This window comes from Schistocerca americana, chromosome 1, assembly GCF_021461395.2.
Source record: "Schistocerca americana isolate TAMUIC-IGC-003095 chromosome 1, iqSchAmer2.1, whole genome shotgun sequence".
Taxonomy (NCBI): domain Eukaryota; kingdom Metazoa; phylum Arthropoda; class Insecta; order Orthoptera; family Acrididae; genus Schistocerca; species Schistocerca americana.
The window spans coordinates 765111313-765129159 of NC_060119.1; the positions used below are offsets into that span (position 1 = coordinate 765111313).

General features: G+C 38.1%; 1 protein-coding gene across 1 annotated transcript in view; it reads left to right on the top strand.

Moving 5' to 3' along the window:
- The window catches only part of LOC124611896 (nuclear pore complex protein Nup153), a 97687-nt gene that overhangs the window by 18511 nt on the left and 61329 nt on the right, over positions 1-17847 (top strand). The window contains exons 3-6 of the mRNA XM_047140282.1: positions 6920-7168; positions 7257-7379; positions 7472-7590; positions 7665-7778. Of these exons, the coding sequence (XP_046996238.1) occupies positions 6920-7168; positions 7257-7379; positions 7472-7590; positions 7665-7778 (605 nt within the window). The remainder of the gene's footprint in view (positions 1-6919; positions 7169-7256; positions 7380-7471; positions 7591-7664; positions 7779-17847) is intronic.

The following is a 17847-nucleotide window of genomic DNA, read 5'->3' on the forward strand; positions in this document are numbered from 1 at the left end:
ATGAGACACACAATTTTGAATACCCTACAATTTAACTCAACTCCTGGCTTTGAATAGCTGCTGATGTTATGTTGTCAGTCCCTGTTGCTTTGTTGTTCTTCAGTCATGCATTTGCTTTGTCTACTTCTTCTTGAGGGGTGGGGACTACGGATCAACAACTTCTTCTGAGTGGATTAGGATTTCTTCAATAGGGGGCTCTTGAACATCCAACCATTCACTAAAATGCTCTACCCAACGTTACAGTTTCTCTTGGTTGTCAGTAAGTAATTCCCCATTTTTACTTTTACATGTATTAATATGCAGCTTAAATGATGTTCTTTCTCTGTCAGTTTTCTGATAGGATTTTCTGACATCATTTGTTTTTCCAGTTAACTCCAATTTTTCACTCAGCTTTCTTTCCCATTCCCTTTTCTTCTTCCGATGCAGTTCCTTCTCTTCTTTCCTTTTGATAATTTCTTGCCACTAAATGTGTATAAGATTTCTCAAACATTTTCCTATAAGCCAGGATTTTTCCTCATAACTTATTCTCTTCTCTCATCAAATCAGGAATTCTTTGATTGTTTTCATTCTTTCCATAGCACTACTTCTGCTGCCTTAATGACTGTGTCCCTGCAAGCACTTGATTTCTGATTCAGAGTATCACTTACACTAGAAGTGTTTAGCGCAAGACTTTCAGTAGCGTTCTCATAGAGTATGTCTTAACAATCTCTTTATTTTTTAGCTTTGACAGCATATATTTTCTTCGAGGTGTTCCTTTCAATTTTCTTGCATTAGATATTTGAGCACGTAGTTTAGCAATTACATAATGGTGGTCTGAATCCTCATTATTCCTCTGTAGGTATGTACGTCTTGTAAGTTTGAGAAATGCCTGCCATCAATAATTATTGATCATTTTGGTTGAAGATATGCTGATTAGGGCTACGTCATTTGCTTCATAACTCCTTTTGTGTGGGAACATAGTGCTACCTTCAACCGTATTATGTGCTAGTGCAAATTGAACAACTCTGTGTCTGTTATCATGTGTGTGTTTGTGGGGGCTATGCTTTCCTATTGCGATGTAACTTGCATTGCCTGCAATAATAATATACTGTTTCTCTGACAGTATTTTATTCGAAACTTAACTTCACTAATACAAATATTCATTAAATGTCACATTCTTCTTTCATCTTCTTTAAGGACAGAGAGTGTAACACATCATTTTCCCTAAAATGATGTGTTAAACCTCAAGTGTTAATATAATTTACTCACAGCAAAGCTTGTTTCTTTGGAATTAATCTGTCAAGGAGGAATTGATGTTGCATGAAGATATTACCAGCCAGCATAATGAATTTCAGCATATAAAGAATATAGTAAGGCATGCCCTCGTACATTTCATTGCAAAATATATATCCAATCACTATGGAGAAGAGCTGTGAAAGATGTGTTGCTCCCAGCTTAACTTGAAATAATCCTAATTTTATCCATAAATGGTTGAATAAGCTTCTTTCAAGAATTCATGAGCAGTAGAATTGAATTTGTGGTCCTGTGTGGTGATGTAGTTCAGTGACAAAATAGGTCAAAAAATAACTGTTGCACTAAAAATCTAAATTGTGTTGTTTATTTATGGAGAAAAAAGTTGTCCAACATCTATGTAGTTGTTGATTCCGTATCTATCTGACATCTTTGCTAACGCGGGTGTCCTCTTCACTGTTAACAGTATTTGATAATATGAAGGAGCTGTCAGATTTTATACTTGGCAAGTGTATGATGATCTACATCCATACTCCGCAAGCGGAGGGTACCATGAGTACCTCTATCGGTTCTACCTTCTATTCCAGTCTCGTATTGTTTGTGGAAATGAAGTGTATCAGTATGCCTCTGTGTGGGCTCTAATCTCTCTGATTTTATCCTCATGGTCTCTTCGCGAGATATACGCAGGAGGGAGCCATATACTGCTTGTCTTCTCGGTGAAGGTATGTTCTTGAAACCTCAACAAAAGCCCGTACTGAGCTATTGAGCGTCTCTCTCGCAGAGTCTTCCACTGGAGTTTATCTATCATTTCTGTAACGCTTTCGCAATAACTAAATGATCCTGTAACGAAGCGCGCTGCTTTCTGTTGGAGCTTCTCTATCTCTTCTATCAACCCTATCTGGTACGGATCCCACACTGGTGAGCAGTATTCAAGCAGTGGGCGAACAAATGTACTGTAACCTACTTCCTTTGTTTTTGGACTGCGTTTCCTTAGGATTCCTCCAATGGCCCTCAGTCTGGCATCTGCTTTATCCACATAGTATTTTGTAGTATGAATATGATTTTGTTTTGACTGTCTTTCATTGTCACAATTTTTAACCTTCTGCATTCATCAGCCCATAATATTTTCATCCTGGATCTTAAATTTGTCCTGAAGACCTGCGCCACTCAAATTTTATATTTGAAGATTTTGTTGTAATTTCGAGTTCTGCAAAACCCTTCGTACCCCTTGGACCCAGCATGTTGTTGTTGTTGTTGTTGTTGTTGTTGTGGTCGTGGTCTTCAGTCCAGAGACTGGTTTGATGCAGCTCTCCATGCTACCCTATCCTGTGCAAGCTTCATCATCTCCCAGTGCCTACTGCAACCTACATCCTTCTGAATCTGCTTAGTGTATTCATCTCTTGGTCTCCCTCTATGTTTTTTACCCTCCACGCTGCCCTCCAATACTAAATTGGTGATCTCTTGATGCCTCAGAATATGCCCTACCAAACGATACCTTCTTCTAGTCAAGTTGTGCCACAAATTTCTCTTCTCTCCAATTCTATTCAATACCTCCTCATTAGTTACGTGATCTACCCATCTAATCTTCAGCATTCTTCTGTAGCACCACATTTCGAAAGCTTCTATTCTCTTCTTGTCCAAACTATTTATCCTCCACGTTTCGCTTCCATACATGGCTACACTCCATACAAATACCTTCAGAAACGACTTCCTGACATTTAAATCTATACCCCATGTTAACAAATTTCTCTTCTTCATAAACGCATTCCTTGCCATTGCCAGTCTACATTTTATATCCTCTCTACTTCAACCATCATCAGTTATTTTGCTCCCCTAATAGCAAAACTCATTGAGTACTTTAAGCGTCTCATTTCGTAATCTAATTCCTGCCGCATGACCCAATTTAATTCGACTACATTCCATTATCCTTGTTTAGCTTTTGTCGATGTTCATCTTATATCCTCCTTTCAAGACACTGTTCATTCCGTTCAGCTTCTCTTCCAGGTCCTTTGCTGTCTCTGACAGAATTACAATGTCATCAGCAAACCTCAAAGTTTTTATTTCTTCTCCATGTATTTTAATACCTTTTCCCAATTTTTCTTTTGTTTCCTTTACTGCTTGCTCAATATACAGATTGAATAACATCAGGGACAGGCTACAACCCTGTCTCACTCCCTTCCCAACCACTGCTTCCCTTTCAAGCCCCTTCACTCTTATAACTGCCATATGGTTTCTGTACAAATTGTAAATAGCCTTTCGCTCCATGTATTTTACCCCTGCTACCTTCAGAATTTGAAAGAGAGTACTCAAGTCAACATTGTCAAAAGCTTTCTGTAAGTCTACAAATGCTAGAAATGTAGGCTTGTCTATTCTTAATCTATGTTCCAACATTTGTACAGAATCCAAATTGATCTTCCCCGAGGTCGGCTTCTACCAGTTTTTCCATTCATCTGTAAAGGATTTGTGTTAGTATTTTGCAGCCGAGACTTGCTAAACTGATAGTTCGGTAATTTTCACATCTGTCAACACCTGCTTTCTTTGGGATATGAAATATTATATTCTTCTTGAAGTCTGAGGGTATTTCGCCTGTCTCATACATCTTGCTCACCAGATGGTAGAGTTTTGTCAGGACTGGCTCTCCCAAGGCTGTCAGTAGTTCTAATGGAATGTTGTCTACTCCTGGTGCCTTGTTTCGACTTACGTCTTTCACTGCTCTGTCAAACTCTTCATGCAGTATCTTATCTCCTATTTCATCTTCACCTACATTCTCTTCCATTTCAATAATATTGTCCTCAAGAACGTCGCCCTTGCGTAGACCCTCTATATACTCCTTCCACCTTTCTGCTTTCCCTTCTTTGCTTAGAACTAGGTTTCCATCTGAGCTCTTAGATATTCATGGAAGTAGTTCTCTTTTCTCCAAAGGTGTCTCTAATTTTCCTGTAGGCAGTATCTATCTTACCCGTAGTGATATGGGCCTCTACATCTGTCCTCTAGCCATCCCTGCTTAGCCAATTTGTACTCCCTGTTGATCTCATTTTTGAGACGTTTGTATTCATTTTCACCTGCTTCATTTACAGCATTTTTGTATTTTCTCCATTCATCAATTACATTCAGTATGTCTTCTGTTACCCAAGGATTTCTATTAGCCCTCGTCTTTTTACTCACTTGATCCTCTGCTACCTTCACTATTTCATCTCTCTATCTTACCATTATATAATATATCTGAGACCTTCCAGTATCTCCAGGCTTCTACCATGTATACAGCCTTCTGTCATGATTCTTGAACCAAGTGTTAGCTATGATTAAATTATGCTCTGTGCAAAATTCTACCAGGTGGCTTCCTCTTTAATTCCTTACTCCCATTCCATATTCACCTACTACATTTCCTTCTCTTCCTTTTCCTACTATCAAGTTCCAGTCACCCACGACTATTAAATTTTTGTCTCCCTTCACTGTCTGAATAATTTCTTTTATTTCATCATACATTTCATAAATCTCTTCTTCATCTGCGAATCTAGTTGGCATATAAATATGTACTACTGTGATAGGTGTGGGCTTCGTTCTATTTGGCCACAGTAATGTGTTCACTATGCTGTTTGTAGTAGTTTGCCAACATTCCTATTTTCCTATTCATTATTAAACATAGTCCTGCTTTACCCCTATTTGATTTTGTGTTTATAACCCTGTATTCACCTTACCAGAAGTCTCGTTCATCCTGTCACCGAACTTCACTAATTCCCACTATGTCTAACTTTAACCTATCCATTTCCCTTTTTAAATTTTCTAACCTACCTGCCCGATTAAGGGATCTGACATTCCACGCTCCGTTCCGTAGAATGCCAGTTTTCTTTCTCCTGATAACAACGTCGTCCTGAGCAGTCCCCACCCGGAGATCCGAATATTTTACCCAAGAGGACGCCATCATCATCGAACCATATAGTAAAACTGCATGCCCTAGGGAAAAATTACGGCTGTAGTTTCCCCCCTTGCTTTCAGCCGTTCCCAGTACCAGCACAGCAAGGCTGTTTTGGTTAGTGTTATAAGGCCAGATCAGTCAATCATCCAGATTGTTGCTCCTGCAACTACTGAAAAGGGTGCTGCCCCTCCGCAGGAACCACACACTTGTCTGGCCTCTCAACAGATACCCCTCCGTTGTGGTTGCACCTACGGTACAGCTATCTTTATCGCTGAGGCACGCAAGCCTCCCCACCAATGGCAAGGTCCATGGTTCATGGACCCAGCATAGTTTAGTTTATTCTTCACAGGAAATGGCATTATCAGTTATGTCAATCAGGTCAACTGGACCTACCAGTACCAGATGTCAACTTCGTCCTGTAACTCAGTGTGGTGCGTGACATAATATGCAGTCAAATAGAGTGAGATTAGAATGCTGACAATATTTGTTTTTGGTCTGTATTATTTTTTGGACTTTAGATCTGTATCTTAGCATGAGGTCTAGGTTATGTTGGACAATGACAGTTGGGTTGGAAAGGCCAGTGAATCTTATTATCAAATCTAAACTGTGATGACCTACTGATGTGTAGCATATAATATGATTGGATAGATAAAAAAGAGGTACTCATCAGGCAGCAGTGGGAGCGCGCGCGCGCGCGCGCGCGCACACACACACACACACACACACACACACACACACACAGGCTTAACTTACCCAGGCTTTCAGAGCCAGTGGCGCTTCTTCTGGCAGAAGAGGTGAAGGGGAAGGAAGAGGCGTGAAGGAAAACTACTGGAGTGGCTTAGAAAAGGGGTACAATTAGACCATTAATGTGACCTGCATTTTGTGGTCAGTGCAATTGTTGTGGAAAAATTTTGAGAATAAAAGTATTGATGATTTACTGTAGACATACGAAAGAATTAAGTGTGGACTATGACCTATGTAGTAATATTGCATAAAAATTTAAAAATAGAAGTTGTATCCCAGTGAGTTGTAGCAAAATATAAATGGAAAATGTGAAGCAGAAAACAGTGTAGTTACAGATTTCAAATAAATGTTTTGGTTGTTCACAAAATCAAATGAAAAGTGTGGGAAGCTGCCAAATTTCAAAGAGCACCACCCTGTGTCAGTTGCCCCTAAGACTTCCTCCTGCACAGTTCCAGTCCTGAAGAAGGAATAAATCTTTTATTGGAAATGCTGTTATATCATCAGGATTCCTTTAATATTGGTAATTCCTAGCCATATTTTTTTTTTTTTTTTTCAGTTTTAATAAAATTTTCTCAGGATTTAGTCAAAGTGATCATGGTCATTGTGTGCAGCAGTCGAATCTAATAGCTGCTAAAGCAGTAAGTGCCAGAAATACTCCCCCCTCCCGACTCTTCTTTTGGGTTGTATCAGAGCACGTATGAAGACTTGTTATTGACATTTAGTTTTCATATAATAATGGCAGTATTCGGCAAATAAATGATTTGAGTCAAAGGCAATGCTGCTATGTAAAATGTACAACAAACCCAGTTTCTCTCTCTCTCTCTCTCTCTCTCTCTCTCTCTCTCTCTCTCTGTGTGTGTGTGTGTGTGTGTGTGTGTGTGTGTGTGTGTGTTCTCTACATTAATTGCATTGAGCCATACCATCCAGCATTTGAAAATGAGAGTTTTTGTTTGTGTGCATGATGTTATTGTTATTTTAATTGTAATATTGAGGAAACTTACTTTTATTTCATGTTCTCCTTTGTTACAGCATTGGTGGCAGAAAGACCAGAGACTGAATCGAGATATTCTCCTCAAAGGATTACTGATGATCCAGTCCCTGGCCCTAGTGGCCTTAACAAACAGCAAATTAAATTAAATGCTGTAGCATCAGCAGGCCTTACAACTGATGGAATTAGTTCTGTCAGAGAGCATCGAAACATCAGGCCACGTCCATCTCTGTCAACTTATTTAAATCAATCTACTGTCAGCTCAGGAAGTGTTGACAGAAAAATAAATGGTATGACTGCAGACTTCTGTAATTTCAGCTGTGTTCATGTTGTCAGGTTTTTTTTCATTTCTGTAATGTACTTCTTACCTTTGTGTAGGAGATGATGTGTCGGAGAGTAGTGAATCGACAAGTGGATGCTCATCTCTCCCACACCATGTGGCTCATCAGACATCCGTTAATAATAGTGCATCAAATACAAAAAGAAACTTTGACAACACGAGTAAGCTTATATTTTTTTTCATGTTATGATGCGTTTTAAGTGTGTGTTTAGTGTTTTGCTTGTTATTGGCATGATATTCATTTTATTTGCAGCTCCCACGAACAGGAGGAGATTACTGTTACTTAATCGTACACGCAGTCCAAGAATGAACACTCCTTTGAACAGGAGGAGAAGTTTATTTAATGTATCAGCATTTGGGTCTCCAAGTTTGGTTGGTATAGTTTAACATTGTAATTTTTGTTGTTTATATAAGCAATGCTGTAATGATTTCCCCTTGCATTCAAGGAATCGGATACCTCACTTTCAAGATCGGCTGTCATTAATTCACCATTTTATGCCGGGCGGACTGGTTACGGAGGTGCATCAGCATACAGACGCAGTCACGACTTTACACCCGAGGTAAATAGTCATGATATAACCAGTTACTGTAACAGCTTTCACCCTACAAAACATGCAGGAGTAACACAATGTAACTCACAGCTAAGCTTATGTTCAGATTGCATGATATTGCAATAATCTGCTGTGATTCACCATTTCTGGGTAGAGTCCTCAAAGCACATTGACTACTGCTAAGGTTTTTGAATTCTTGTGGTAGCTTATTGAAAACTGATTCAGCAGTATGCTGCACACCTTTCTGCACAAGAGTTAATGAAGTGCGATCCAAATGCAGATTGGCTTTCTGCGTAGTATTAACTGAGTGAAAGGTGCTAATTCTTGGGAATAAGCTGACATTGTTAACAAGAAATGACAGTAAAGTGTGTGTGGGGGGCGGTGGAGGGGGGGATGCTTGTCGAACTGTCGCTTACTTCAGATACCGTTCGAGTAGTAAAAATGGCAGCATTCAGTCTTCAAACAAGATCCTGAGTATGGATTTCCCACGACAGTTTACTATCTATCGGGACACCAAGAAATTTGAATTGTTCAGTTTCACTAATCATATGCCCATTCTGTGAAATTAAAAGTGTGGTTTTGTTGAAGTGTGTGTTAGAAACTATAAAAACTGTGGCGCACTGTGATTTGGCATTAGTTTATTTTGTACAAGCCATGAACTTATTTCGTGAACTGCACTATTTGAAACAGAACCAATGTTGCACACACACCCTTTAGTCATCAACAAACAGAAATATTTTAGAATTACCTGTTATTCTTTATTACCTGCAATTCATTACCTGCATATCATGTATGTAAATAAGGAACAGGAATGGCACCAACACTGATCCCTAGGGCACCACCCATTTGACTGACCGTCTCCCACTCGGACCCCACATCACAACCATTCTCAACACAGTGAATAATGACCTTTTTCTGTCTGTTGTTAAAGTAAGAGGTGAACCAGTTGTGAGCTACTCCCCGTATTCCATAATGGTTTGACTTTTGGAGTAATATTTTGTGATCAACTCAAACACCTTAGTTAAATCGACAAATACGCCTAGCGTTCAAAAGCTTTTGCTTAAACCATCCAGTACTTCACAGACATCTTCATGAGTCTGTTCTCTAATTAATTGCTCAATTTAATTTCCAGACGAGGCACTTAAAACAGTTTGATATGATTCTCTTACCCTATTACCTGTCCTAATCACTCTAGTCTCCCAATCTATAAACTGTAAATGGAAGTCTCCACCTAAAATTATAACACGACCAGGAAATCAACACATGTTCTCCCAAGTTTCCCCCCTCAGATGTTCTGCCATTGCCCAGGGGGTCTATAAAAGCATCTGATGACCATATTGGTCCACCTTCGACACTTACCTTCACCCAGATTTTCACATTCTGAATCTGTTGTAATCTCACTAGATATTATGTTATCACTTTTATTGCTATAAGCTTGCCTTTACCACCAGCCTTCAACCTATATTTGCGTTACACATTGCAGTTGGAGTTCAGAATTGCATTGCTATTGACACCTGATGTTGGCCAAGTTTTTGTCCCTAGTGCTATGTGGCCATTGCAACTGCTTATAAGTTAGTCTAGTTCCGGGGTCTTTCCATAGGTCCCAGAAATTTAATTTATGTCGGAACATTTCCTTTCACAGATCTGCTGTGACAAATGCTATCCTGTCTGGACTAAGAATGCATGTTCTCAGGCCTGTGGATGTATTTCTCTATCCTAAAAAACCAATGTGTGCATGCTACACTTACTCCGCTACCCTCATAGCCATTGTTGTAGGGTCCTACATTTGTTCACCTGATAGGTAGCTCTAGAAATACGTGTCAAAGATCATCACAGAATGGTCTCAGCCTCTGGCTTAAGCTGTCCACATGGCTCCAAACTAGAGGACAGCGGCCAGTTGTGAGAACTGCTACAAAACAATAGCTCTGCTTCTGCCATGCGAATGAAGCTAGCTTCTTCCACCATGTGAGCAAGGCTACCTGTCTTCACCAAATCAGCTAGTCACCTGTAGGAAAGAACAAGGGATGGCCTCTATACCCAGGCAGCATGTGTCATTCATGCCGATGCTAGCCGTGATCCGCTGTACTCAATTGCTGCCAGCAGAACCTTCTCCCCATCTTGGGTTGGGTCTATTCAAGTGAAATTCTTTTGAAATTGTATTTGTGGAAGATGGAAGTAGAATTGCAGCATTACGTTGCTGCTAAATGGTAATATGCAATTCACAAAATTATCTGGTGTTAATTATCTGAATCGCATCATTAAGAGGGGGTAGGACGTCAAACGGGACGACTTGGAGCAGGAGAGGCATCATTACAGGACATTTTAATTTCCACTGTCTGTACTTTTACAAATTTATAAAACTTTTGCAGCATGACCAGGAAGGATTCAGGTTTCGCAGCAGAAGTTCAAAAACTCAACAAAATATTTTTTTTTTTTTTTCTTTTATATCTGAAATTTCATCAGTTTTTCACTTATTGGCTGCATTTGTTCCTATAGATATGCTTTTCTTCATAACTAGGAGAGATTCTTCGATGAATTTTGCACAGCATACAAACCATAGTTACAGGTGTATGGAGCTCTAGAATTTTACAAATCTATTAAAAACTGTGGTAAAAATTGAGATAATTAACTATAAAATTTGAGTTTGTTCTAAACATGAAGTTTAAAATGTAACAGCTTTTTCATTTTTTCATAAATTAAATAAATTCTAGTTTCATACACCTGTAAGTATGTTTTGTATGCTGTGCAAAATTCATCGAAGAGTCTCTCCTACTTATGAAGAAAATTGTACTTATAGTAACAAATTCTGCCACCAGTAACTGAAAAAATGATGAAATTTCACATGTAAAAAAAAATTATTTTGTCGTGTTTGTGAACTTCCACTGCTATGAGTGTGAATCCTGAATCCTTCCTGGTCATGCTGACAAAGTTTTATAAATTTGTTGGTAAAAGTATAGACAGTGGAAATTAAAATGTCCTGTGGTGCCTCTCGTGCTCAAAGTTGTCCCGTTTGACGTCCTACCCCCTTAAGCTACTAAAATTCTTGAAGATCAGTTGGTGGTGATTATTGTGTACTACACTGGATAGGAGCTAATATTTCCTGGAGCTCATGAAAACCAACTTTGAGAGGCAAAATTGCTAGCATAGTGAGAGTTTGAGAATCATTTCATTTCCTGTAGCTGGTCCAGGAAGTCTTTATAAGTCAGCTCTTAATGAGTGAAATTGTTTAAGCAAAATAGCTTTGTTGTGTAATCATTTTATCATCCCATTGCTCTTAATCAAATGTTAACTTGATGACAGTCAATTGAAGTCTAAGTTGCAACACTTTCAAAAAAATCCTGTTAGTAGAATTTGCAATACTCTCTATCTGGTATCTTCTTTTGCTGCACCATATGATATCTAAACGCTGTCATAACAATCCACTACAACAAAACTACAACTTTCTAAACAAGCTGGGGCTTAACAGCAAAACTATTGAATCATTTTGGTCACCACTAGACATTGGTTTTACATTTAGTTTGTGTGCGTTAAAATTTTGCGCAGTAAACCAGTCAGTCATTAGAAAAAAATATTTGTCCATGTAAAAACACTGTTTTTTATGAACAGTTAAGAGCGGTTAGAGGTAAATTTATTATAATTAAGAGTAAGTGGAGAAAGGGAGAAACCACCAATTAAAAATTCAGTGTTTGTGACAACAGAACATATGCTGCACTTAGAAATCTGAAATAGTCTTCAGATGACAGGTCATAAGTAGTAATCTTTCAGGAGATTACAAAACTGGCGTCTCTTGATTCCCTAAATGTCACCAAACGTCTAAATGTGGTATTACCTTGTGGATATATGATTATATTATGGCTGCATAATATCCAGACTTGGGAAGAGTGTTTTAGTAGAGGAAGAGTGTTTTAGTAGAGGAAGAGTGTTTTAGTAGAGGAAGAGTGTTTTAGTAGAGGAAGAGTGTTTTAGTAGAGGAAGAGTGTTTTAGTAGAGGAAGAGTGTTTTAGTAGAGGAAGAGTGTTTTAGTAGAGGAAGAGTGTTTTAGTAGAGGAAGAGTGTTTTAGTAGAGGAAGAGTGTTTAAGTGTGGAGTACATCATAAAATCATTACAAGAGAATAATAGAAAAGAATGGAAGAAATATGGTTTGGCTAATGCCTAAATAACACTGTACTTTCACAGTAGTACAAACTTTCAGGGATGTTGAACAAAGGCAGATGTTCAAATTTGAGGTAAGAAACCCTAGTTTGGAGACAACAGTATGGAAAGTGATGAAGCCAATCATGATGTGAGATAACTGCCACAGGAATGCAAGGTCTTGCAAATCTTTGTTTGTAAGAAGTAATGGATTGTAGGGTAGATAAACCCAACCCAAATGTAATCATACGTCTTGAGGGATTGAGACAGAAACCGCACTAATACAGAGCAGATGGCATGAAATGTACACTGACACGGCCAGTCTTGATATAAGGGTCAGTAAGACTGCTATCTGTATTTAAAATTTTGAGGGTACAATCTATCAACCGTATAGCGTGCAGCATGTTGGAAGGTGACCATGTACAGGCTTTGATAGGGAAGCAAGTAAGAGATAAAGTTTGCTTATGCATGATAACAGAGGTGGAGAAGTGTCCACATTTCCAAGCTGTATTGCTGCAACCAACACTCAGGTTCATTTGACTACAGTACATCGTATTATACATTCAAATACCCGAGAAACATAATAAATGTTGTACCTGATTTTGAACAGTTTCTCATCTGCTTGAGAAAAATTGAAATTCATGTCTTGATGATGCTGCAGAACTGTGCACACAGTCATTTTCCAATGAACCGGATGAAAGATGCTGGACACCTGACACAGCTTCATGAGGACGTTAAGTAGGGATGAAAGGCATTTTTTTTATCGCAATTCTGTCAATGCTATTCCAGCCTGTGAACGTGTATGCTTTTCAAAAGAACTATAAGTGTCAGAACAGTGAAATTTTTACTGAATGTATGCAACATAAATGCCTCCATTGATAAGTAAAATGAACAAAATGTCTCTTATGGATTTCAGCTAAATTTTTTAATGTTTCAGTCATAAAAGTTCACTTTCATATACATTAGTGATCATAAAACAGTTTCTGTTGGGGTTGGTGATTCTCAGTTTACTTATAATAATTTACTACCATCTGAGTACAAATTGACCAAATTTTATATTTCTTAGCCATTTAGTTCAGAAAATAATGGTATCTGAAAAGTCATAAATGTAGTTTTTAGAAAAGTCAATTTGAAGTTCAATATTGCAATTTTAGAATAGTTAATTATGAGAACTACGTACAATTAATGTTTTCCTGCTCCATACTGAGCATCATCTGAATCTTACTAGTCTTCTTTTCTTCTCTTGGTCCCTCCTTTTTTTAAATTGGCAATTTCTGCTGGTTGGATTCTCTCTTTATCTATTTTCATCGTGGAATTTGTAGTATTTCCACTAGATTTTATGGCCAGTGCTTCCAAAACTTTGGTTTGTTTGTTACACCATCATTGAAGCATAAAACTGAATCATAAATACCAAATTTGAGGGTTGTGATCTGAACAGATTTTGGTAACAGAGACCAAGTGACAGAATTTATACATTTATTTACATTTTGTGTTTTCCCATGGCGATATTTTTTTCAACAAAGTGTCTTTACAAAGATATCTAAGTATAGGTCTGTTTAATTTCATTCATTACTGCAGCAGGTAAAGAACGTTTTTGGTCATACATTGCTGTTTTCCTGTACTGGAACCAAGTGTCAGGAACATTTGGGCAAAGAAAATGCTGAGAATTATCGTTTGTGGAAACCTTTTGGGGGAAAAGATAGCCCATACAGTTTTCTTCGTGTTGTCTCAATTCCCAACATTTCTTCTTATCTTCAGGCCATAATAATTCTGTAATTTATTTCTATAATTTATCTATTTCATTGTTTGTCAGGAGATCTTTACCAACTACCTTCTTACCATCTTCCAGTTCTATTTTTTACTTTTCCCCATTCTATTCATCACATGCCCAATACATCCAATTTGGAAATTGTGACACTAGGACCATTGGGTTCTCTGCACATATCGGGTCCTAAACCTTGCTGTCACCATCCCCTAAATACGGTGTGTATCTAACATCTCTGTTTGCCACTGATCAATTAAAAGTCCTTAGAATTACTGCTTCTTCCATCTCACCACTTGGACCATCATAATTCTTCTGACAGTTGTGTTCGTCCTCTTTCTCAGTCCCATTGCCACAAGTTATACAGTAATTGCTTACAATCTCTACGTCAGTTACCATGCCGGTATTAAATGATGTAGCCGCCACAGCACCATTTAGTGAAGTGTGGCCATATTGTTGCTAGCTGCCATCATAATGTGCACAAATATCACCACTTTCACCATCATCACTTTCCTTGAGAGCTTCTCCAGCTGCTTCCTTCACTGAGAGATTATAGACTTCAGCAACAGCAGTTCCAATAATTTCATTGAAAGTAATAAATTTTGCAGGTGAATTTGGAATGTCTAGCATTGCACAAAGAATTAGCCTGCTTCCATTCTTTTACCAATTGATCTGAGATCATAAACTGGCCTTATATTATCATCATCATACAGAGTATTATTTACCATCTATGATATCTTTGTTGTAGCAGGTGCTTCATGCCTAGCCTAATTCAATGTCAGTTTGGACACAAGCCCTTTATGAAGTCACAGAGTCTCTCCCAAAGGTATGTCACTACAACATATTCTGCACACAATATTTTTAGAAGTAAAATAGGAGAGCGTGCTGAAGTTCACCACAGTATTTTCAAATGAGTGTTCTCTACACTAGCTGACTGCAACAAGAGATTTTAAAGATACCACAATTTCTTGAGGGCTCATTTTCTTTACATCTCACTCCTTTGGCCCATGAATTTAATTTACCGTTGCCTATTTATTTCCACTGAATTTTAATTTGGGCAAGAATTTCTTTGTTCATGGCATATTTATAAAAATATTGAAATCAAAGGAAACATAAATCAGAACTTACTTCACTCATAATAAACTTCAGTAAGTATAAACAACAGTGTTCACAAACAATTACAAACATGATTGGAATGAAGGGTATTGATATCAGGTACAGGATAGGAAACCTTGACACCATAAAATAATAGCAGCAGCAAATGGCATACAAGGAACATCAAAATCGGTGCAATTTTTCTGTGTGTGGTGCAAGATTGAAGGCGTGGCATTTAAATGCCAGACCACACAGAGCATTAGGAAAACAATCGTAACTCATGAACAAATTGTGGTCTTTATATGAAGCAAAAATGGTTTTACAGAGGGAATAGAGGGCTGTTCAAATATGCAAAAATATAAAAATCTATCTTTTGGCCCCTTTGACTTTTGTTTCCTCTTAAGTGTAATTTTTTCAAATAGGTGAAATCGCTTATTATAGTTATCATTTCGGTGTGATACATACTGTATTATGAATAAAATAGTAATTCACAGTTGCTTGTTGACAGAAACTGAACTGGAAGTCTTGTGGATTTACTTAAACATCTAAGCTCTGCAACTTCTCCGTAGCAGAGTATGATAGATTTCAGTGTTACAGGTTTTCTTTGTGGTTTGGATGCTTCCAGGCAACACAAAATCTAGTTCTAGAATCCATTCTACTGCTGTGATATTTTCATGCAAAATTAGCTATACAATTCGCTTACTGACACTGCAGGCTTTTGCAGTTCGTTCTTGTGTCTTCAGAATGTAGGAGACACACTTTCAGATTCACGTTTGAAAATTTGTTAACATAGTAAGTTGTACTCCTCAATATGTTTGGAAGCCCTTCATGTTTATTGCCATCACCTGCGATATTTACTTTCTGATCACATTAGCACATTTAGACACACACTAATAACTACACAGTGATCACAAAGTATCACACACAGTTTGCTGCAATGAATAATTTTGGCCCTATGGATGGAACTGTTTTATTGCCAGTATGGCAATAGTGCAATGCAGATGACAGCAGTTACTAATGTGTAGCAGTAACTCATGGCTGTGCACTCAGAAAGAGAATAAATCTTATTGGTTGAGCTAGTGGAGGGGTGATGCATTTATGAGGCATTATTTTCATGTATATTGAAGCAATGGGAACCTTTAGGGAAGCTGAATGGTTGAACCAGGCCAGGCACACCTGTAGGATATGTCTTAAGCATACCAAAACTGTTCCAGTAATTAAAAGAAGCAAGTCAGATTCAACCACAATGTGACCATCGGCGAGGAAGATGATCTATACATACTCCCAACTTAGCAGAAGCGGTAATTTCTCACATTAATGTGGTCCCTTCCATCATTTCTTGATTGGTTACACATTAAATGGGTATTGCACAAATAACTGTGGAAAGTAATATAGCAACAGCAACTAAATTCCTATTGTTCACAGAAAGTGCGTCATTTTAACTGTTATTCACTTGTATCTCTTGAGCCTGTGACTGCTACAGGGTCGTTCCATGACAAGTCATACAGGCCATTTACCCATCACTTCAAATTTAAATTTAACTTTGATGACTTGTTCTTCCTGTGCAGATCAATAAACTTATCAAATTACAACATTTTATCTCTGCCTGTATCCATTTTATGGCACTTCAAAATTTGTAAGTTTTGTCGTTTTTATCATTGAGATGGAATGAAACAACAGCAGCTAACATTTTGAAAATAAACTACTAGTTTTTTATTTTCGTCCAAAGTATGTTATTTTAGGTGCTTGTTCACTTTATAGGAGAGTTGTTGTTGTTGTTGTTGTTGTCTTCAGTCCTGAGATTAGTTTGATGCAGCTCTCCATGCTACTCTATCCCGTGCAAGCTTCTTCATCTCCCAGTACGTACTGCAATCTACATCCTTCTGAATCTGCTTAGTGTGTTCATCTCTTGGTCTCTCTCTACGATTTTTACACTCCACACTGCCCTCCAATGCTAAATTTGTGATCCCTTCATGCCTCAGAACATGTCCTACCAACCAGTCCCTTCTTCTCGTCAAGTTGTGCCGCAAACTCCTCTTTTCCCCAATTCTATTCAAAACCACCTCATTAGTTATGTGATCTATCCATCTAATCTTCAGCATTCTTCTGTAGCACCACATTTCAAAAGCATCTATTCTCTTCTTGTCCATTTATCGTCCATGTTTCACTTCCATACAAATACTTTCAGAAACGACTTCCTGACACTTAAATCTATACTCGATGTTAACAAATTTCTCTTCTTCAGAAACGCTTTCCTTGCCATTGCGAGTCTACATTTTATATCCTCTCTACTTCGACCATCATCAGTTATTTTGCACCCCAAACAGCAAAACTCATTTACTACTTTAAGTGTCTCATTTCCTAATCTAATTCCCTCAGCATCACCCAACTTAATTAGACTACATTCCATTGTCCTCGTTTTGCTTTTGTTGATGTTCACCTTATATCCTCCTTTCAAGACACTGCCCATTCCGTTCAACTGCTCTTCCAAGCCCTTTGCTGTCTCTGACAGAATTACAATGTCATCAGCGAACCTCAACGTTTTTATTTCTTCTCCATGGATTTTAATACCTACTTCAAACTTTTCTTTTGTTTCCTTTACTGCTTGCCAAATATACAGATTGAATAACATCGGGGAGAGGCTACAACCCTGTCTCACTCCCTTCCCAACCACTGCTTCCCTTTCATGTCCATCGACTCTTATAACTGCCATCTGGTTTCTGTACAAATTGTAAATAGCCTTTTGCTCCCTGTATTTTACCCGTGCCATCTTTAGAATTTGAAAGAGAGTATTCCAGTTAACATTGTCAAAAGCTTTCTCTAAGTCTACAAATGCTAGAAACGTAGGTTTGCCTTACTTTAATTTATTTTCTAAGATAAGTGGTAGGGTCAGTATTGCCTCAAGTGTTCCAACATTTCTGCAGAATCCAAACTGATCTTCCCCGAGGTCGGCTTCTACCAGTTTTTCCATTCATCTGTAAAGAATTCGCGTTAGTATTTTGCAGCTGTGACTTATTAAACTGATAGTTCGGTAGTTTTCACATCTGTCAACACCTGCTTTCTTTGGGATAGGAATTATTATATTCTTCT